This window comes from Sphaeramia orbicularis, chromosome 19 (assembly GCF_902148855.1).
Source record: "Sphaeramia orbicularis chromosome 19, fSphaOr1.1, whole genome shotgun sequence".
Classification (NCBI taxonomy): domain Eukaryota; kingdom Metazoa; phylum Chordata; class Actinopteri; order Kurtiformes; family Apogonidae; genus Sphaeramia; species Sphaeramia orbicularis.
In genome coordinates this window covers 7449061-7473000 of record NC_043975.1, presented here as the reverse complement: position 1 = coordinate 7473000, position 23940 = coordinate 7449061, and the positions used below count along the sequence as shown (strand labels likewise).

General features: G+C 33.5%; 1 protein-coding gene across 1 annotated transcript in view; it reads right to left on the bottom strand.

Annotated features, from left to right (window-relative positions):
• Positions 1 to 12454: 12454 nt before the first annotated feature.
• Positions 12455 to 23940, bottom strand: part of LOC115410457 (matrix metallopeptidase-21-like) — a 32535-nt gene continuing 21049 nt past the window's right edge. The window contains exons 6-8 of the mRNA XM_030122113.1: positions 20371 to 20628; positions 17632 to 17804; positions 12455 to 12778 (exon numbers count right to left, since the gene is read on the bottom strand). Coding sequence (XP_029977973.1) covers positions 12455 to 12778; positions 17632 to 17804; positions 20371 to 20628 — 755 coding nt within the window. The remainder of the gene's footprint in view (positions 12779 to 17631; positions 17805 to 20370; positions 20629 to 23940) is intronic.

Genomic DNA, 23940 nt, shown 5'->3' with positions numbered 1-23940 from the left:
ACGGCTGGGGCCATTGGTTGTTCTTTTTTTTTTTGTTTTTTTTTCCTTGTCTCCGCCTTCAATTCGGGGCCAACTGGGAACACCTGAATTCAATTTGCCGCCTGCATATAAAAGCCTGGGGCTCCGACCATGAAGACGAGACTGGGTCCGTCGCCGCAGTTCACTTTTTGTAGTTGGAGTGGGATCCCGGACGAGCCCCCAATCTGTTACGTGCCAGGAGGTCTAGGGTGCTGACACATAACAAAAACTAAAAGAAGGACAAAGATGGTCCCGGAGACAGTAAAGGAAAACGTGGAGAGCAGGTCGCTTGTAGCAAAATAACTGAAAATTTATTATAGAAAAAATAAATTGTACATAGCCAAAATTACTTATAAATAACAAAAGTTGCGACAAACAAAAAGTGAACTGCAGCGATGGACCCAGTCTCGTCTTCATGGTCGGAGCCCCAGGCTTTTATAGGCAGGCGGCAAATTGAATTCAGGTGTTCCCAGTTGGCCCCGAATTGAAGGCGGAGACAAGGAAAAAAAAAAACAGAACAACCAGTGGCCCCAGCCGCAACAAAACGGTGACATGGCTGCCGAGCATCAGTATGATGGGATCTGGAACAACCATGTCACATCCGTCCACTGCCACATTTAGTGTTTTTGTGTCAGCTGTTATTGTTTTAGATCCACAATACTAACATTTATGAATAAGAGGAGAATTCCACTGGTCTACAAGGAAAATGCTTCCAGAATAAAAGTAAAGAAATTTTACCACATGACAGTCACTGATAAGGAAAAATCAAGTCAAAAATGCTGGTTGGCGGAACTTTCCAAGATACAGCCTTGGGTCAAAATGTGAAATTCAAGAATTAACGAGAGAATGGGTTTGACTCCAAAGGAATATTTGTCTCAGAGCTACAAGATCTACTTCAAAACACTGTCTGCACATTAGAATACATTCATTTTACAGGTTCTATTTAGTGGAAGATTTACAAAACTATTATATAAATGTACATAAACCAATATATATGTGTAATAACACTTAATCATATACCTTGAAAACATCAGCAAACCGGCACTTTTGTCGTTTATTTTCCAATTAATCTTATTAAAATACTTAACATTTAGCACATTCAATGTCTGAAGCAAATCATTTCTAAAAAATTGTAGACCAGTGTTAGCGATAGTAAGGCTATAAGTTTATTTCTAATAAAGTACTGGTACTGACCAGAGCATCATGGGTAATGTCACATCCGTCCACCAGCAAAAGTTTTCACATACACGTGCTATTCAAAATCCAATATTTCTGAAAATAGAGCTTCCACTGTCAAATAATATCAGTAGTCTGTGCACAAATGGATTAGCATTATTTCAACACAGTTTTACGCATTTCTTACAACTTTTTTTTTTTTTTTTGACAAAAATGGCCGCTCATTTGACCCCCTAAGTAAATTTTTGCCGAAATAGGCTTTATTATTGTTATTATTATCATCATTATTATTATGAGTTCAAGTCTATAAGTTTATTACTAATAAAGTACTGGTACTGACCAGAGCATCATGGGTAATGTCACGTCCGTCCACCAGCAAAAGTTTTCACATACACGAGCTATTTAAAATCCAATATTTCTGAAAATATAGCTTCCACTGTCAAATAATATCAGTAGTCTGTGCACAAATGGATTAGCATTATTTCAACACAGTTCTATGCATTTCTTACAACTTTTTTTTTTTTTTTTTGACAAAAATGGCCACTCATTTGACCCCCTAAGTAAATTTTACCCAAAATAAGCTTTATTATTGTTATTATCGTCATTATTATTCTGTGTTCAAAAAGCATCTAAAAAATTGGTACATTAATAATTGGAGGCAACCAACATTAGAAATGTTTTAGCCCCGTCGCCGATGCCTGTATTTGGATTATTTTGTGTGATTTTCATATGATTGTTTATTTTATATAAAAAGCATTTTATTTTATTTATTTATTTTTTTTCTATTAAACTTGTTTTGTCCAGGATCATAACAGCAGAATGGTAGTCTGGCTGCCTTCTGGTGCAATTATGTTATGAGGCTAACGATATGGGAAAATACCGGATTTTCACTAAAAACGCAAAAAAAAAAAAAAAAAAAATAGTGAGAAAAAAAAGCATTTTATTTTTATTTTTTTATTTTCTTTCTATTAAACTTGTCTTGTCCAGCATCATAACAGCAGAATGGTAGTCTGGCTGCCTTCTGATGCAATTATGCTATGAAGCTAACGATATGAGGAAATACCTGATTTTCTCTAAAAATGCAAAAAAGAAAAAAAAAAAATAGTGAAAAAAAAGCTTTTTTTTTTTTCTATTAAACTTGTTTTGTCCAGGATCATAACAGCAGAATGGTAGTCTGGCTGCCTTCTGGTACAATTATGCTATGAAGCTCACAATATGGGAAAATACCGGATTTTCACTAAAAACGCAAAAAAAAAAAAAATAGTGGAAAAAAAAAAAAAGCATTTTGTTTGTTTGTTTCTTTTTTTCTATTGAACTTGTCTTGTCCAGCATCCCAACAGCAGAATGGTAGTCTGGCTGCCTTCTGGTGCAATTATGTTATGAAGCTAACGATATGGGAAAATACCGGATTTTCACTAAAAACGCAAAAAAAAAAAAAAAAAAAAAAAAAGCATTTATTTTATTTATTTATTTTTTTCTATTAAACTTGTCTTGTCCAGCATCATAACAGCAGAATGGTAGTCTGGCTGCCTTCTGGTGCAATTATGCTATGACGCTAACGATATGGGAAAATACTGGATTTTCACAAAAAACGCAAAAAAAAAAAAAAAAAAACAGTGGGAAAAAAAACAAACATTTTATTTTATTTATTTATTTATTTATTTTTAAATTAAACTTGTCTTGTCCAGCATCACAACAGCAGAATGGTAGTCTGGCTGCCTTCTAATGCAATTATGCTATGATGCTAACGATATGGGGAAAATATCTGATTTTCACTAAAAACGCAAAAAAAAAAAAAAACACAAAGCATTTTATTTATTTATATATTTTTTTATGATTGTTTATTTTTTTAAATTAATTTGGCTTCTAACCTCTATTGCACAATGAGCTAACTGTAAAAAAAAAAAACACATCTTATTGAACGTACTGTGTAAATAAACTAAAAAATAAGTCTCTTTATATATTCAAACACCTCACACATCCATTTTCTGCTCCTTAATCTCAGTGAATACAGTTTTAAGCCTGGTTTCACTAAGCTGTAAAGGCCAAAAATGATGCCAATAGTGTTATTTATTCCAAAATTGCAGTTTCACGCGCATCAAATATACATGAAATACAAGATCAATAAGGTAAACATTCATATGCTGTTAATTTAGAAACAGAAGCTCGTCCTGTACATGTGAACAGGCTTATCATCGTATGACATCCATGCCTGTAGCTCCACTTACCATGACATTTTATTCCTTGGCTCATAATTGATTTCTACTTCAATTTATTAATATAGCCTATGGAACGCCTCTGGCACAATTCTCGTTATCCGCAGACCCCCCAGGAGTTTAATCTCTTAAAATGAGCTGAATTAATAAGGGTGCCTTCGAGTAACATATTGATTACGGAATCGATGTCCGTTTCTTTGCACCGAGCTCAAATGATTAGGATAAAATGGGACAGCAAGAAGTAATAAGACTCGTCCCCCCTTTTCAATCATTTGGCTTAATTTTTATTTCAATAGGCTTAATTTTGAGGGTTAGCGTGGAAATTTATACATCGCCGCTGCCAGGATTTTTATCGACAGATCAGAGGTGGTTGTGAGAAGAAGCACCCAGTGAAGTGGGATGAATCACAACAGTGCACTTTACAAGGGCGAGTGTCATGATTCGCAGGTCACATGACAGCTGTAGGTTTGACCTTTTCTGCAGGGGATTCATGGGGGAGCGCTGATTTTTTTTTTTTTTTTTTTTTTTTTTTTTTTGTACAGTCAGTGCTTTTCAAGTCGAGCCAAGAAGAACCTGATGTATTAACCTTTAAAACCACAATATAGAAAACAACCACAGCATACATTACAGCACAGGTGTTAAACATGCGGTCCATGGGCCAAAACCGGCCAGCCAAGGGGTCCAATTCATCCTGTGGGAGGAGTTTGTGAAATGCAAACATTGCATTGAAAATATTAACAATCAATGGTGTCAAAATCCTTTTAATTCAGGTTCCACATACAGACCAGGTGGGTCAGACCAGGAAAATCTATATCGTAATACTGACTCTAAGCACAACAGTCTCCTTTTGCACTGACTCCTTGTGGAAAGTTCAAGTTTTTTTTTCTTTTTACGATTGTGTTCTTAATATTGTGTTTTACTACTGTTGTTTTGAAATTTGTGGATACTGCTGGAACCTGTAAATTTCCCTATGGGATGAATAAAGTATCTATCTATCTATCTGGAAGGTCTCAGAGCGTGTGTGTATCTGCACACTTCTGAGAAATTGAGATGTTTTAAACTGGCCAATTTGGTACTGATTGTGGAGGAATCGTCCGTTCTCCACATTAAATATCTCGGCAAGTTGATAGGACCAATATTTACCTCCGCCAAGGAGGTTATGTTTTTGCCAGGGTTTGTTTGTTTGTCTGTCCGTTAGTGTGCAACATAACTCAAAAAGTTATGGACGGATTTGGATGAAAATTTCAGGGTTTGTTGGAAATGGGATAAGGAAGAAATGATTAAATTTTGGTGGTGATCGGGGGTGGGGGGGCCACTGATCAGCCTTGGCGGAGGTCTGCGCTCTCCGAGTGCTTCTAGTTGTATTTGTATTTGTGTTTATTTATTTAGCACAATAAAAAAAACAGTGCAGGGAGGGAACGAAGCCCAAAGGGCTTGTACAGAGTTCCACTCCCATCATCTATTATAAAATTTAAAAAAAATTGAATGTACAAACATAAGAAAACAATAATTAAACAACAATTAACAATATAGAAAACACTGAAAAAGTAAGGACAGGAGATGTTTTTTCAGTGAGTTTTTGAAAGATGTAAATGAAAATATAGACTTTGAAGACATGTCTAGATTGTTCCACAATTTAGGACCTCTAAATCAAATATTAAATTGATGACCAGATGTTCGACAGAAGGGTAAATGAAGACTGTCAGTATGTCTAGTTGAGTATAAATGTAAATCAGATGAAAAACTAAAAAAATTATGAAAAGTGTCCAGAAGATCTTGCTTATTATTGATAAACTTGTGCACAAATAAACACTGAGTTCATGAACGGGCAGTATTGAATATTTCCTAAAAATTGGTGCAGATGGTTTGTATCTACTAGACAGTGAGATTGTTCTCAGGAATCTCTTCTGGATTATGGAGAGTTTGCTGGCATAAGTTGGATAAATTCCTGACCAGACAATATTGCAGTAATTCATATATGGAAACAGAAAACTAGAATACAAAGTCAAGTGAGCAGAGGGATGAATCAGGGGACAAACTTTTCTCAGTATACCAAGCATCTTCATTGATCTTTTGCATACATGATTGAAATGGCTATTCCAATTAAGACCTTCATCCAGAACAACACCCAAAAATGTGGTGTGAGGTCATTTTGGGAGCTATTAGTCATTTTGGAATACAACAGCCTTACAATCACGTTGCGTTGCCCATGACGGTTGACAGGAAGCGCAGTACTATGCTACATGACGTGAAATGAAATTAAAAACAGGAACAACGCAGTTACTAACTTCAGTCCCTAGGTATTGGTATAAAGACTCGCTAGCACTACCATAATAGCCTATAAATAATGAAAATCAAAAATTTTCTCTTTGTTTTAGTGTAAAAAAGTAAAATTGCATGAAAATGTTTATATTTACAAACTATCAGTTTACAAAAATATGTGAATAACCTCAATTTCCTGAGGGTTTTGCCCAAAGCATCAATAAAGTTCTACCTAACCTAATATAATATAATCTAAACTAATCTAATTAAATCTAACCTAATCTAATTTTACCTAATCAATTTAATCTAAGATCATGTAACCTAATCTAAACTAATCCAATTAAATCTAACCTAATCTAATTTTACCTAATCTAATTTAATCTAAGATAATGTAACCTAATCTAAAGTAATCCAATTAAACCTAACCTAATCTAATTTTACCTAATCTAATTCAATCTAAAATAATGTAACCTAAACTAATCCAATTAAATCTAACCTAATCTAATTTTACCTAATCTAATTTAATCTAGGATAATGTAACCTAATCTAAACTAATCCAATTAAATCTAACCTAATGTAATTTTACCTAATCTAATTGAATCTAAAATAATGTAACCTAATCTAAACTAATCCAATTAAACCTAACCTAATCTAATTTTACCTAATCTAATTCAATCTAAGATAATGTAACCTAAACTAATCCAATTAAATCTAACCTAATCTAATTTTACCTAATCTAATTTAATCTAAGATAATGTAACCTAATCTAAACTAATCCAATTAAATCTCACCTAATCTAATTTTACCTAATCTAATTTAATCTAAGATAATGTAACCTAATCTAAACTAATCCAATTAAACCTAACCTAATCTAATTTTACCTAATCTAATTCAATCTAAGATAATGTAACCTAAACTAATCCAATTAAATCTCACCTAATCTAATTTTACCTAATCTAATTTAATCTAAGATAATGTAACCTAATCTAAACTAATCCAATTAAATCTAACCTAATCTAATTTTACCTAAAACAATGTAACTTAAACTAATCCAATTAAATCTAATTTAATGTAATTTTACCTAATCTAATTTAATCTAAGACAATGTAACCTAAACTAATCCAATTAAATCTAACCTAATCTAATTTTACCTAACCTAATTTAATCTAAAATAATCTCATCTAAAATTCAGGGGTCACATACAACATGATCTCAGCTAAAATCCTAGCATAATAACCTATAAATAAATAAATGACTCAAAATTTTCTTCTGGATTTTATCTGATGAAAATATTACATTATGTCTCTAAATGACAACTCCAATTGTTTCTCTTTGTTTTAGTGCACAAACCCCCCCCCCATTAAATTCTGGAAATATTTACATTAAACTTTGGTTTAACAATAATACGAACCTGAAATGTCTTCAGAGAATTAAATGTAATTTTACCAATATTTTACCTGTTACTAATTTTTTTTTATGTATTTGTACTTGTTTTATAAGTTGTAATGTACATGTCTAAATGATAAACTGAGGCATAATATTGTTAAAATTGCGCTTATTTTTACCTCCGCCAAGGAGGTTATGTTTTTGCCAGGGTTTGTTTGTTTGTCTGTCCGTTAGTGTGCAACATAACTCAAAAAGTTATGGACAGATTTGGATGAAATTTTCAGGGTTTGTTGGAAATGGGATAAGGAAGAAATGATTAAATTTTGGTGGTGATCGGGGGTGGGGGGGGCCCACGGGGGGGGGCCACTGATCAGCCTTGGCGGAGGTCTGCGCTCTTCAAGTGCTTCTAGTTTGTTTGTTTGTTTGTTTGTCTGTCCGTTAGTGTGCAACATAACTCAAAAAGTTATGGACAGATTTTGATTAAATGTTCAGGGTTTGTTGAAAATGGGATAAGGAAGAAATGATTAAATTTGGTGGTGATCGGGGGTGGGGGGGCCCACGGGGGGGCCCATTTCCAACAAACCCTGAAAATTTCATCAAAATCTCTCCATAACTTTTTGAGTTATGTTGCACACTAACGGACAGACAAACAGACAGACAAACAAACAAACAAACCATGGCAAAAGCATAACCTCCTTGGCGTGGGGGGGGCCCACAGGGGGGGCCACTGATCAGCCTTGGCGGAGGTCTGCGCTCTCCGAGTGCTTCTAGTTCTTAATACATTTCAGGTTGTTCATGTTATTCAGATTTTTGAGGAAACTTTGTAGATGTAAACATTTTCATGATATAATTTTACTTTTTTCACTGTTATTTTACTGGTCCAGCCCATTTCAGATCCTACTGGGCTGAATGTGGCCCCTGAACTAAACTGACTTTGACACCCCTGGTTTACAGTTATTTAACGCCGGCACATTGAATCTGATTTGCATCTCACGGAATTGTATGTTTTTCTTTCCCCCCCTCTCTGAAGCGTTTCCCATTTGTGTCGACTGTAACAAACTCCATCTGCTGATCATCAGGATGTGATCAAACACTCTCAGCAACCCAGTGGATCTTGTGGTGAAGCCGTTGGAAAACATTTCTGACAGTATAATTATTGCTTACACAACCATAATTGCTGGTATTTTACTGTATGAATTTCCCGTCCAACGATTAATGATGTTTTCTATTGTTTTTCATGCTCACAAACACTCAGACTGACCAATTTCTTTGTAAAATTCATGCCATTTGTTTTGCGGGCATTTGAATCACTATTAAAGACAATAAATGCACAAAAACTCTGGCTTTAATTTTCTTCCTAAAACATTTAACAGGTTTTTTTTATTCATTTTGTTGCTAATTCTTGTGCTCATTGCAGCAGCCTCGTCCGATTGTATTTTCTAACAGATGTTTTACAAAAGAAAAGTGCTATTGTTTAGAAATGTACAGTATGAATGAGGTTGATTCTGTTCTATTTAATATGTGTAGAGTCAAAATGGAATGCAAAAAAAGGGAGAAATTTACAGATGATGTGCACGGTTTGGTTCAAATCCACGCTTTTAATCATTTTTAATAAATGCATGATAGTGGAGATTCTGTTACTTCTATTACACAGCCCAAGTTTAATAATTTTTGTGTTTTTTGTTTTTTTATGTAAATAGCTCAGTCGTACAACAAATGTATCTGTGGTCTTAGTAAAACAAAGCTCCTGCAATAAAACAGCCACCAGTGACCAAAAGCATCTACTGATTTAAAATGTGTAATAGCTTTTAAACTATTAATCCTATCCATACATGTAAATAATTGGTGTAAAATACAGTTTGTCATCTGTTCATGGTCATCAGATATGACCCATTTGGACGTTCAGAGGCTTCGTAGTTACCATGGAAACGCGGTCATCTTCTACAACATTGATTCACCAGTAAAACCCATGGAGTTGGATCAATGATAGTGGAAGGAAATACTAATTTTTATGTTTTCATTGGGGTTTGTTTGTCTGTCTGTTAGCAAGATTATTCACAAAGTTAGGGAATTTTTCAGGAAATGTTGATACTAGCACAAGGAACAAATTGTTAAATTTTGGTGGTGCCCGGGGGGGCAAGTTATTAAACTTGTCGTCCAGGATCATAACAGCAGAATGGTAGTCTGGCTGCTATCTGGTGCAATTATGCTATGAAGCTAACGATATGGGAAAATACCGGATTTTCACTAAAAACGCAAAAAAAAAAAAAAGTGGAAAGTGAAAAAAAAAGCATTTTATTTATCTATTTTTTTTTTCTATTAAACTTGTATTGTCCAGCATCATAACAGCAGAATGGTAGTCTGGCTGCCTTCTGGTGCAATTATGCTATGAAGCTAACGATATGGGAAAATACCGGATTTTCACTAAAAACGCAAAAAAAAAAAAAAAAAGTGGAAAGTGAAAAAAAAAAAGCATTTTATTTATCTATTTTTTTTTTTCTATTAAACTTGTATTGTCCAGCATCATAACAGCAGAATGGTAGTCTGGCTGCCTTCTGGTGCAATTATGCTATGAAGCTAACGATATGGGAAAATATCTGATTTTCACTAAAAACACAAAAAAAAAAAAAAAAAAAAAAGTGAAGAAAAAAAAAAGCATTTATTTTATTTATCTTTTTTTTTTCTATTAAACTTGTATTGTCCAGCATCATAATAGCAGAATGGTAGTCTGGCTGCCTTCTGGTGCAATTATGCTATGAAGCTAACGATATGGGGAAATATCTGATTTTCACTAAAAACACAAAAAAAAAAAAAAAAAAGTGAAAAGTGAAAAAAAAAAGCATTTTATTTTATTTATCTATTTTTTTTTCTATTAAACTTGTATTGTCCAGCATCATAATAGCAGAATGGTAGTCTGGCTGCCTTCTGGTGCAATTATGCTATGAAGCTAACGATATGGGGAAATATCTGATTTTCACTAAAAATGCAAAAAAAAAAAAACAAAAAAAAAAAAATAGTGAAAAAAAAAAGCTTTTTTTTTTTTTTTCTATTAAACTTGTCTTGTCCAGCATCATAACAGCAGAATGGTAGTCTGGCTGCCTTCTGGTGCAATTATGCTATGAAGCTAACGATATGGGGAAATATCGGATTTTCACAAAAAACGCAAAAAAAAAAAAAAAAAAAAAAAGTGAAAAGTGAAAAAAAAAAGCATTTTATTTTATTTATCTATTTTTTTTTCTATTAAACTTGTATTGTCCAGCATCATAATAGCAGAATGGTAGTCTGGCTGCCTTCTGGTGCAATTATGCTATGAAGCTAACGATATGGGGAAATATCTGATTTTCACTAAAAATGCAAAAAAAAAAAAAATAGTGAAAAAAAAAAGCATTTTTTTTTTTTTTCTATTAAACTTGTCTTGTCCAGCATCATAACAGCAGAATGGTAGTCTGGCTGCCTTCTGGTGCAATTATGCTATGAAGCTAACGATATGGGAAAATATCGGATTTTCACTAAAAACGCAAAAAAAAAAAAAAAGTGAAAAAAAAAAGCATTTTATTTATCTATTTTTTTTTTCTATTAAACTTGTATTGTCCAGCATCATAACAGCAGAATGGTAGTCTGGCTGCCTTCTGGTGCAATTATGCTATGAAGCTAACGATATGGGAAAATACCGGATTTTCACTAAAAACGCAAAAAAAAAAAAAAAAAGTGGAAAGTGAAAAAAAAAAGCATTTTATTTATCTATTTTTTTTTTTCTATTAAACTTGTATTGTCCAGCATCATAACAGCAGAATGGTAGTCTGGCTGCCTTCTGGTGCAATTATGCTATGAAGCTAACGATATGGGAAAATATCTGATTTTCACTAAAAACACAAAAAAAAAAAAAAAAAAAAAAAGTGAAGAAAAAAAAAAGCATTTTATTTTATTTATCTTTTTTTTTTCTATTAAACTTGTATTGTCCAGCATCATAATAGCAGAATGGTAGTCTGGCTGCCTTCTGGTGCAATTATGCTATGAAGCTAACGATATGGGGAAATATCTGATTTTCACTAAAAATGCAAAAAAAAAAAAACAAAAAAAAAAAAAATAGTGAAAAAAAAAAGCTTTTTTTTTTTTTTTCTATTAAACTTGTCTTGTCCAGCATCATAACAGCAGAATGGTAGTCTGGCTGCCTTCTGGTGCAATTATGCTATGAAGCTAACGATATGGGGAAATATCGGATTTTCACAAAAAACGCAAAAAAAAAAAAAAAAAAAAAAGTGAAAAGTGAAAAAAAAAGCATTTTATTTTATTTATCTATTTTTTTTTCTATTAAACTTGTATTGTCCAGCATCATAATAGCAGAATGGTAGTCTGGCTGCCTTCTGGTGCAATTATGCTATGAAGCTAACGATATGGGGAAATATCTGATTTTCACTAAAAATGCAAAAAAAAAAAAAATAGTGAAAAAAAAAAGCATTTTTTTTTTTTTTCTATTAAACTTGTCTTGTCCAGCATCATAACAGCAGAATGGTAGTCTGGCTGCCTTCTGGTGCAATTATGCTATGAAGCTAACGATATGGGAAAATATCGGATTTTCACTAAAAACGCAAAAAAAAAAAAAAAAAGTGAAAAAAAAAAAGCATTTTATTTATTTATTTTTTTTTTTCTATTAAACTTGTCTTGTCCAGGATCATAACAGCAGAATGGTAGTCTGGCTGCCTTCTGGTGCAATTATGCTATGAAGCAAACGATATGGGGAAATATCTTATTTTCACTAAAAACGCAAAAAAAAAAAAACAAAAAAAAAAAAAAAACAAAAGGGAAAAAAAAGCATTTTATTTTATTTATCTATTTTTTTTTTTTCTATTAAACTTGTCTTGTCCAGCATCATAACAGCAGAATGGTAGTCTGGCTGCCTTCTGGTGCAATTATGCTATGAAGCTAACGATATGGGAAAATATCTGATTTTCACTAAAAACGCAAAAAAAAAAAAAATAGTAGAGGATAGAGAAGAATGAGGATAGAGAGAATGTAGAGGATAATATAATCGGTGACTTCAAAAATGTAAATGTACAGAAATAGTCATTTGAAAGTTGCCATAAAAATAGTTCTTGGCGTTAAAAGGCTTAAAATACACGATAATCAACAGCAATTACATTAAATCAGCTCAAAACTTCACATTTATAACAGTAGAATTAATTTTAAAAATATCATATATAGCAGTAAAAAACAGTCGGGGGCCATTTTACTTTGACTTTTCATACTTATTGCACATTTTCCTGATAACAGTGTCCTACATTTACTTAAGTACTTGCAAAAAGTACTTGGGATCAGTACTTTCAAATATCTGTTTTAGTCTAATAATCACTAATATCCTGCCCCTATATTAACTGAATACTAGTAAAACTACTGAGTCATGAATGCACTGGACTGTGCTCGTTCATTCTGAGTGCAGCTGGATGAACGTTGCAGATGTCAAACCACTGCGTGTCCACCTCCTTTCGTGGCAGGAGGCCATTGCGCGGCAGAAACGGCCGCCGCCAACGATCGCGACTCCCCACCACCTGCCAGAAACCCGTGCCCTTGAGTAGAAAGACGGCGTTGTGGGTGTAGGAGAAGTAGGCAGCGTCAACGTTGCCATCTGGATGGTCTCCACTCACCACTGGAGGGAACACGTCTCTGATGCGTTTGGGGAAGCCTCTTGCCAAGCTGTTGGCGCCCACGTCGAAGCCGTACACCTGTTAGAACAGATAATTGTTTTCCTTACGTAGAAATGAATTCAATTATATCTAACAAGTCACAGAGGAAGTCGGGGGAATGTTTGCATGAATACATTCCCTCATAATGGGGAGAAACAATGAATTAGCCTGGGCTTTGGGCCTTTCAAGAATTCTCTAAATGGAGATCTGTTCGATTACCGAGAACCCAAACAGCTGCTGTGGAGACGGAACAGTCTGCAGTCGGATTAACCTGGTGCATGAAGAGTTCACCTGGAGTGTTTATCATCTCTGTGGGTCCGAGGTTCGACTTTCTATAGATTTTACAGCAAGAAATTAACCCATAAAGACCCAAACCTGGGGCGCCGATAGGGGGGGGTAAACATGACAAATTCATGGGGCCCAGCATTTGTGGGGAGTTCATAGAGAAGAACCAAACGAACCAATCCAATGATATTCATCCCAATATAAAACTATATTATTGCATTTGTCATCAGGGTGTGATTTGGTGGGGGTTGGGGGTCAACTCCCCCTCTGGTTTTTACATCCCTACTTCTGATCAATGAATTTCATCTTTGGTGGGGGACAACCAACCAATGTAAATAACAGGCAGGTTGTGACAGTTTTCTTCCACCTATATCCTACATTAGTGGCACTAACGTTCACCTGAACTGAACTGTCGGCAGTCTCAGAATTCATGAACATCCCCATGCACTGGGGCGTTGTAAAAGGAGGGGGGGGGGGGGTAAACATGACAAATTCATGAGGCCCAGCATTTGTGGGGGGCCCATAGAGCAGTGGAGGGGGTCCAGTGGATACAGGTTAGAAGTTGTGAAAATTTTGTGTAAGGTCCACTGTACAATAATAATAATGGATTAGATTTCTATAGCGCTTTTCTATGAACGCATACTCAAAGCGCGTACAGTGGATCCATTATTCATTCGCTCTCACATCCTCCCTCTGGTGGTGGTCAACTACATCTGTATCCACAGCTGTCCTGGGGCAGACTGAAGGAAGTGTGGCCGCCAATCTGCGCCTACACCCCTCTGACCACCACCAAACATTCACACACATTCATACACCAGTGTGAGTAGCAGCACTGGAGACAAGGAGGGTGAAGTGCCTTGCCCAGGGACCAGTGGCGATTTTTCACAGACTGCAAAGGAAGCTCAGCTTCCCCTAAAATTACGAAAATTAAATGGTTAAATATGTTCGGTTGTGTTGACATTTTATTGACTACAAATGTGTTAGAACACGTTCATCTCACAGATGAGTTTGTTCAGAATCAGTTTTATCACAAATCACAGACTCCATGTTGTTCACTTCTCCTCCATTCCCGTGTCTCTGTTTTCTCATTCCATCTCTGCTCAGTGCATTTGTCCGTAGACTCTCAGCGTCCATGCACTTCAATGGGACTGAGTGGAACTGTTTTTTCATTGCCTCAAAACTGGACGGTAATTGGATAAATGCCACCATGTTGTCCCGCCCCCGGACGCCCGGCATCTCTGGGGGTGAATGGAGCTGTGGGCGGAGCTCGGCCGGGCTGGACGCCAGAATCCCACGTGCTGATTGGATGATTAGTCGAAAGGCTGAATCCCGTTTGACTGACAGCTAGTTTCAGATCTACTCCTTCACTGACACAGTTCAGTTTAATACCATCGCACATTCTGCTGTGAAATCGAGAGAGAAAACCACTACGAAATTACTCGTTCATTTCTTGCACTGTAAATAAAACACACTCATTGGACTTCCTTGTTTCAATTTAACATAATTTCAGCGTTTTCTTGTTTCAGTTTCATAATTTAATAATTTCTTGTTCGAGTTTAATATCGTTTTGTAGATAGTTAAATCAGTCAAACTGTCGGCTAGGTCGGAGTGAAAGGAGCATCTGTAGTTTAAAAGGCTGAAGTCTTACACCCACAACACACTGGGCCAAGGCCGTCTGAGCAGCCCAGCTCTGCTGGACATTCAGAGGACACTGGTCCAGTCCTGGAAAAGACGCCTACTGGTACGATAAGGTCACTGAGAATTTTCTTAAAAAGGAACGGAGGGCCAAATGTATGTTTAAATAACTTGACAATGTTTTTTGATGTAAGCCGACAATGAGCTTCCCCTGTCTGAAAGACGAGCAGCCGCCACTGACAAGGACACATCAGCACATGGACAGAGCCAGATTCGAACCACTAACCCTTTGGTTATTAGACGACCCGCTCTACCATCTGAGCCATGGCTGCCCCATAGATAATAGAGGAATAGAAGTCGGGAGTCGGACATTGAAAGCATGCCAAGTTTCAGTGTTGTTGTACGCTAGCATAAGTGACGTTATGTATGGACCCTCAAGAAACAACGCTCATGCTTTCATGGGACCCACAGTCAGTAGTGGCGCCCCTGACCCAAACAGACACCAGTGACCAAAACTATCTTCTGATCTAAAATATTTTATACCTGCTGATCCCTGTTGATGTCCAAAAACTAAACTGCAGACTGCCCCCCCCCCCCGAGTACAACTTTATTTTTAATTACAGCTTGTGTTTAAGTAATAATCTCAAACTTTATATTTTCTTCAATTTTCTCTGTTTTGATGTAATAATATTTGAATGAACTCAGTTTTTGAGAACATCTACATGATTAGTAAATGAAATCCAGGAAAATAACATTTAATTTAATAAATAATAAATACATCAGAGAATAATATTATAATAAATAATGATAAGTGACTTGGGTAAGGTTTAAATATAATGAAAAAAAAAAAATCTGTTTTAATATAATATCCTTTAATTTACTAGTCAGATAGGTGTTCTTCATAGCCTAGAGTACATTCAAATATAGGAAAATACACAATTTTCACAAACAAATGACCTGGATAATATGATAGTAAATGGAAATAAATTCCTTAAGAGAGTTTATGAGAGAAGAGAAATATTAATTTGGAATTTGGCACAAAAATAGTTCTGGGTTTTAAATGGTTAAAGTGTTAAATAGGCTATAACTGTCATCCTACTAGGAATGTAATGATTACTGGTATAACAATAAAGCGCAGTAAAACTGTCAACAGTTAGTATTACTGTTTAAATTCTAATTATCATGATAACTGTGTTTGATTACCACACTTTTCCGGAGAAAATGCCTATGTAAAGATCTGCTTTTATGTCAAATATTTGAGAATAGTTTTAATTTATCACAATTTTTATTTTATATACCTCATATTTGGAACCAACATTCACTTTTAAAGTCTTTGAAAAGGTTCATTGAGCATCTGTGTGTTATTCATGCAATAAATTATGTACATTTTTCAAATCAAATTTTATAATTTTTTTTGTGTTTTCTAGCCTTTTACATTGATAAAGTAGGTTAAAGTGAAAAAAATAACAGGCAGATGATATAAATGAAGTTGTGCTGAAAAAAAAGACCCCAAACATGGGTATAGTAAACATTTGTTTATATAGTATATAAAGGCAAAATCAAAAGTACTGAAAAACGGCCAAAATAGGCTCAGACCACTAAGGGTTAATATTTGAATGTTTCTGTCAAGAGAAAGTACATTGTGCCAATTACACTGAACAAAAATATAAACGCACCACTTTTGTTTTTGCTCCCATTTGTCATGAGCTGAACTCAAAGATCTAAAACTTTTTCTGTGTACACACAAGGTTTATTTCTCTCAAATATTGTTCACAAATCTGTCTAAATTTGCGTTAGTGAACACTTCTTCTTTGCTGAGATAATCCATCCACCTCACAGGTGTGGCATATCAAGATGCTGATTAGACAGCAGGATTTTTGCACAGGTGTGCCTTAGGCTGGCCACAATAAAAGGCCACTCCAAAATGTGCAGTTTTATCACACAGCACAATACCACAGATGTCACAAGTTTTGAGGGAATATGAAATCGGCATGCTGACTTCAGGAATCTCCACCAGAGCTTCTGCCTGTGAACTGAATGTTCATTTCTCTACCATAAGCCATCTCCAAAGCTGTTTCAGAGAATTCATGAAGAAGACTGTGCGAGGAAAATGGTGGTCACACCAAATACTGACTGGTTTTCTGACCCCCCTGGACCACCCAATACAGTAAAAGTGCACATTTTAGAGTGGCCTTTTATTGTGGCCAGCCTAAGGCACACCTGTGCAATAATCCTGCTGTCTAATCAGCATCTTGAGCTGCCACACCTGTGAGGTGGATGGATTATCTCAGCAAAGGACAAAGGAGAAGTGCTCACTAACACAGATTTAGACAAATTTATGAACAATATTTGAGAGAAATAGGCCTTTTGTGTACATAGAAAAAGTTTTAGATCTTTGCGTTCAGCTCATGAAAAATGGGAGCAAAAACAAAAGTGGTGCGTTTATATTTTTGTTCAGTGTATTTTATTTGTTTTGGGTTTTTTTTTTTTGTTTTTTTCTCAAAATACAACTTGGTTAAATTATTTGTGTGTGTATCAGTACTTTTTGAACATTTTGAGCATAATTTCAACAATACCGCGATAATAATGATAATCGTGATAATTTTGGTCACAATAACCGTGATATGAAATTTTCATATCGTTACATGCCCGACATACTACACAAGCCATTTTGCTGAAAAAAGTCACTATTTCTTCAGTTTTCAATTAAAGATGGGAAAATACATGATCTTCCAGAGGATAATAGTATAATAGAAGGAGATAAATCACTTAAAGGTTAAATAGAGAGACAAATTCATTTGGGAGCTGCCACTAAAGCAACACTGGGTCTTTATGGGTTAATCTTTTCTGCTGACATTTCTCCACCAACCCCTGAGACGCTGGTGTTTCAGATCCTTCTAATAGAACTATTCCTGTGGGTTTCCTGCACCATTTGTCATGTGTAAAAGGGTAGATAAGGACGGCGTTCTCACTAGGCTGTTCTTGAAGAAGTAGATGCGGGACTCCCTTCGGTCGTAAAAGGCTGTGTCGATGGGACTGGGAACCCCCGGGAAACCCTCCGAGATCCGCCTCGGGTAGCGCCACCCCTCCTGGTCCTGTGTGAAGGCCTGGTCCTGGTCCTGGTTGTACTTCCAGAACTGAGTACCTGTCAACAGAAGCATCACACACTGTAAAAAAAAAAAAAAAAAGCTGTAATTTAACAGAATTTTTACCGTTTATTTTACAGATTTTTCCTGTATTTTTAAGATACAGGAAAATATCAATGAAATGACAAAAATAGACTGTGATTTTACATGTCAAATGTAAAATAACATGAAAAAACTGTCACTGTGAAGAACCATAAAAATTTCCATTTTTTAACCCTTTCATTGCTGAATTATGAGAGCCTTAATCAAGATTTTTTTTCCTGAGTGTTTTATATCCATCTTTACGCATGAAAAAAACACTGTCATTGAACTTCTTTTTTTTTTTTATGAACCTATTTTTCATGGAGTTCAAAAAATGCCCACTCAGCTGGACTCCATGCATTTAATTTTTGAAGCAAAAAAAACATGTATTTACTGATATACTGTGTGAAAACTATGAAATAACTTTTTTTGGTGCTACTAATCTGATGTTTTGTCATTTTAACATATTCTAATTCTAGTCATTACTCATTTTATGGAGATAATATGCCAAAAAAAAAAATGTTTGAAAAAAACTGTTAATTACAGTCTAATAATAATAACAAGCAATTGATTTACACTCAAACATGTTAGTGCAGATCAGGTTTATCAAGAACAGTAAAATTACAGTAATGGAATGAATGTCAGTGTATGGGATGATCCATTTTGTTGGCTGAGGTGGAACTAAAACAATAAAAACCATAAATATACAAGAGAACAGCTGTAGAATGGCTGTCCACTGTAGTGACCACTATACATGAAAGGGTTAAAAGATTTTATTTATTTATTTATTTATTTATATATTTATTTATTCCCACAAAAATAGTTAAATACATTTGCAAAAGTATCGTAGTTTCACAAATATTTATTTTCTATTTATGAGATTAAACTGTTAATTTTTTAAAGTTTAATACTGTAAAATAATTATAAAATGAGATAAAATTACTGACAATTAACCGTTAAAGAAGTTTTTGTTCTGTAAGTTTAACAAGACTTGTTTGTTAATTGACAAATATCTTGTGTAATTACAGGAGGTTTCACAACAAAAATGTTGAATAAATGTGTTTTGTGAATGTATAACATGTATAAGCACTGATAAACTGTGCAAATATAGTTTTTATCAGTGGATTGGACAACTTGGTCTCATTGAAATGTATTTATATATTTATTTATTTATAGGTAATTTGATTGCTTTAATGCATGTAAATATTCTTTATTAAACTTTATTATTATTATTATTAACTTTATTAAACTGATCTGCAGTAACATGTTTTGGTGTAAATCAATTGTTAATTGTTATTATTGTTGTTTCATAAGTGTATAAAGCAGGGGTGTCAAACATACGATGATTTGCAAAAAATTACATTCAAGATATTAACAAACTTTTTTTCTTTTTTTTTGCATATCCTCCTGAGACCAAGCAATGCATTTTGTCCTCCATAGGGGACAAAAGTTTGACAGTTTTACTTTAAAAATGCTGTCCATTGCAAAGGATATTCCATTTAAAAAATAAATAAATAAATAAAAAATCAACAAATAAATTAAAAAAATTTTTAAACTGTATCTGAAAAAACTGTTGCATTATGCAGTTTGCTATCAAGACAATTTTTTAATGTAAAAAAAAGCTAAAACTGTCATATTCCCGGGTCTCAGGAGGATTTTATCCCCATGAAATGAGTAATAACTAATATTAGAGTATGAGAAAATGTGAGAAAACAGTAGCAATTTAGCAATTAGTGGCATTAAAAATGTTTTTATTTCATAGTTTTCACACAGTTTATCACTTTCTGATGATGTTTAAATAAATGTTTCTTTGCTTCAAAACTTAAATGCATGGTGTCCAGCTGAGGGGACATTTTTGTAACTCCATGAAAAATAGGTTCATAAAAAGAAAAAAAAAAAACAAAAAAACACTTGCATTCTTTTTTTTTCATGCCTAAAGAGGAACAAAAACATTCAAGAAAAAAATATTGACTAGGTTTTCATAAATTCATGCATGAAAGGGTTAAATAAAGCTATGAAACTCTCCTCCACTACAGCGGACATAAATGCATTGCTGGGTCTCAGGAGGATACTGGTACTTTTACTCCAGTGGACCACCTGAGTTTCTGTTTTTACAGGAAACGCAGACCTTTTACAAAAATAATTAAGTCAAAAATGTTGACTTTATGTATTTTAATTACATGTAAATTTTCCATGGAATTTTATTACATAAGTTTAATGTAAAGAGTTGCATTTAATACAATGTTTTTTCTATCATATTGAGTCAATATGAATAAATTAAATACCTTCAGTCAGATTTGCTTTAGTTAATGCAAACTTTTACATAAACTGTGTTTGACTGTGACGCTCAGCCTTTTTATGTGATCTAGAAAATAAAGTTTACTTTAGTTGTTTGGATTCACTTTATACTAAGCATATTCACATTATGTTTGACTTTTTCAGATAAATAAACTTTAAATCTCATATAGTTCAGTTACATTTTACTTTAAAATATTACTTCATGTTTATTAGAGCCAAGAATCATTTTTTTGAGTGCAGCTTCACCTTTGAAGAAGTAGACGTCATCTCTTTTTCTGGACCACACGTGCACATATGCGTCCACTCCACCCGTGGGAATCCCTCTCCATCCGACCTGCAGGGCCACCGGATCTCCATAGCGCGTCCTGTTGTTTCGGTTCTCGTACAGCCAGTACCAGTCGTCTCTCATGAAGTAGGTGTTGAAGCGGATCACCACCTCCCCGTAGGCCGTCCTCTCCTTCCTGATCCAGTCAAACACTGTGTTGAACCTGCCTTTACAGCCTCCTGGAGGGAAATATAAGAGAGTGTAGTTTCACTCATTTGTGTTTCATAAGTGTATAGAGCAGGGGTGTCAAATATACGATGATTGGCCAAAAAAAATTACACTAAAGATATTAACGATTTTAGCTCAGGTTCCACACACACACACACACACACACCAACATGTTCAAAATTAAAATAATAGCATAATAAGCTATAAATAATGACTCCAAATATTCTTCTTGGTTTAACATGAAAATTTTTTTTAAATATTACATTATGCCTATAAATAAGGACAACCCCAAATTTCTTCTTGGTTTAATGGATAAATAGATAAATACACTTTATTGATCCCATTCTGGGAATTTGCCTTGAAGGGACAGCATTTGACAGGAAAAAAAAAAAAAAAAAAAAAAAGAATAGAATAGAATAGAATAGAATAGAATAGAATAGAATAGAATAGAATAGAACACAAGAGCAAACACACTACACATAATGAACTGGAAGTACAACCAGAACTGGGAAAGAAATCAGGATAATTTAAACAGTAAATAAAATAAAATAAAATAAAATAAAATAAAATAAAATAAAATAAAATAAAATAAATAAAATAAAATAAAATGAAACAGAAAAGAATAAAATAAAACTGAATAAAACTGAAAAAAAAAAAAAAAAAAAAACGGAAAAAAAACAGAATAGAATAGAATAGAATAGAATAGAATAGAATAGAATAGAATAGAATAGAATAGAAAAGAATAGAATAGAAGAGCAAACACACTACACATAATGAACTGGAAGACCAACCAGAACTGGGAAAGAAATCAGGATAATTTAAACAGTAAGGTACAAGAAAATAAAATAAAATAAAATAAATAAAACAGAAAAGAATAAAATAAAACTGAATAAAACGAAAAAAAAAAAACGAAAAAAAACGGAAAAGAATAGAATAGAATAGAATAGAATAGAATAGAATAGAATAGAATAGAATAGGCTTTATTATCATTTCACCAGTTGTACAACAGAACTGCAGGTGGTCTCTACCAGTGACAGTGCATTTACATCTAAATAACAACACAATAAGATACAAATACATGATATAAAGTGGTGTGCAATCAAAACATGTGCAAATTAGAGATAAACTGCACAAAAAAAGGAGGTAAAAAAAATATAAAAGTAGAATAAAAATGTGCAAATGTAACTGTAAACAGTTTATAAGTAACATTTATAAGTTATTCATTAGTTGTTTTGTTCTAAATCAAAGTATAACATTTGGAGTTGTCATTATTTATAGGTTATTATCCTATTGTTTTACTGGTTCAGCTCAGGTTATTCACTTGTTTTGTGAAAGGATAGTTTGTAAATGTAAATATTTTCATAATTTAAAAGCTATTCATTAGTTTTTTGCTCTAAAACAAAGTGCAAAATGTGAAGTTGTCATTTATTGGTTATTCTGTTATTTTACTGGTTCAGCTCAGGTTATTCACATTTTTTTGTGAAAGGATAGTTTGTAAATGTAAGTATTTTCATTTTTGCACTAAAACAAAGTGTAAAATGTGAAGTTGTCATTATTTATAGGTTATTATCCTGTTATTTTACTGGTTCGGCTCAGGTTATTCATATGTTTTTGTGAAAGGATAGTTTGTCAATGTAAATATTTTCAGAAGTTCTAAGTTATTAAGTTATTCAAAAGCTTTTTTTTTTTTGCACTAAAACAAAGAGAAACATTTGGAGTCGTCATTATTTATAGGCAATTATTTTACTGTTATGACCCATTTGGGATTAAAATGGGCTGAATGTGACCCCTGAACTAAAATGGGTTTGACACCCTGGTTTTGATGATATTTTAATTTATAAGGGTTTTTTTTTTTTTTTTTTTTACAAAAACAAAGGAAAAACAAAAGTAGGAGTTGTCATTATCTACACGTTATAATCTTATTTTACTGGTTCAGCTCAAGTTATTCACATTTTTTTGTGAAAGGATAGTTTGTTAATGTTAACATTTTCATAATTTGTAAGTTATTCATTAGTTTTTTTGCCCTAAAACAAAGTATAAAATTTGGAGTTGTCATTATTTGTAGGTTATTATCCTAAATATTGTCAGAATTTATAAGTTATTAAGTTATTCATAAGCTTTTTTTGCAATAAAACAAAAGCAAAATGTGGAGTTGTCATTATTTATGGGTTATTATTCTGTTATTTTATTGGTTCAGCTCAGGTTATTCACTTGTTTTTGTGAAAGGATAGTTTGTAAATGTAAATATTTTTAATTTTTGCACTAAAACAACGTGTAAAATGTGAAGTTGTCATTATCTATAGGTTATCATCCTATTATTTTACTGGTTCAGCTCAGGTTATTCACATTTTGTTGTGAAAGGATAGTTTGTAAATGTAAATATTTTCATTTTGCACTAAAACAACTTGTAAAATGTGAAGTTGTCATTATTTATAGGTTATTATCCTGTTATTTTATTGGTTCAGCTCAGGTTATTCACTTGTTTTGTGAAAAGATAGTTTGTAAATGTAAATATTTTCATAATTTATAAGTTATTCATTAGTTTTTTTGCTCTAAAACAAAGTGCAAAATGTGAAGTTGTCATTATTTATGGGTTATCATCCTATTATTTTACTGGTTCAGCTCAGGTTATTCACATTTTTTTGTGAAAGGATAGTTTGTAAATGTAAATATTTTCATTTTTGCACTAAAACAAAGTGTTAAATTTGGAGTTGTCATTATTTCTAGGTTCTTCTCTTATTATTTTACTGTTTCTGCCCATTTGAGTTCAAACTGGGCTGAATGTGACCCCTGAACTAAAATGGGTTTCACACCCCTGGTTTAGGTGATATGTTAATTTATAAAGTTTTTTTTTTTTTTTTTTTTTTTTGACAAAAACAAAGTAAAAAAAAGTTGGAGTTGTCATTATCTATAGGTTATAATTTTAGTTTACTGGTTCAGCTCAGGTTATTCACATTTTTTTGTGAAAGGATAGTTTGTAAATGTTAACATTTTCATAATTTAGAAGTTTTTCATAAGCTTTTTTTGCACTAAAACAAAGTGTAAAATGTGAAGTCGTTATTATTTATAGGATATTATCCTGTTATTTTACTGGTTCGGCTCAGGTTATTCGTGTGTTTTTGTGAAAGGATAGTTTGTTAATGTAAATATGTTCAGAAGTTCTAAGTTATTAAGTTATTCAAAAGCTTTTTTTGCACTAAAACAAAGAGAAACATTTGGAGTCGTCATTATTTATAGGTTATTGTCCTGTTATTTTATTGGTTCAGCTCAGGTTATTCATATGTTTTTGTCAAAGGATAGTTTGTAAATGTAAATATTGTCAG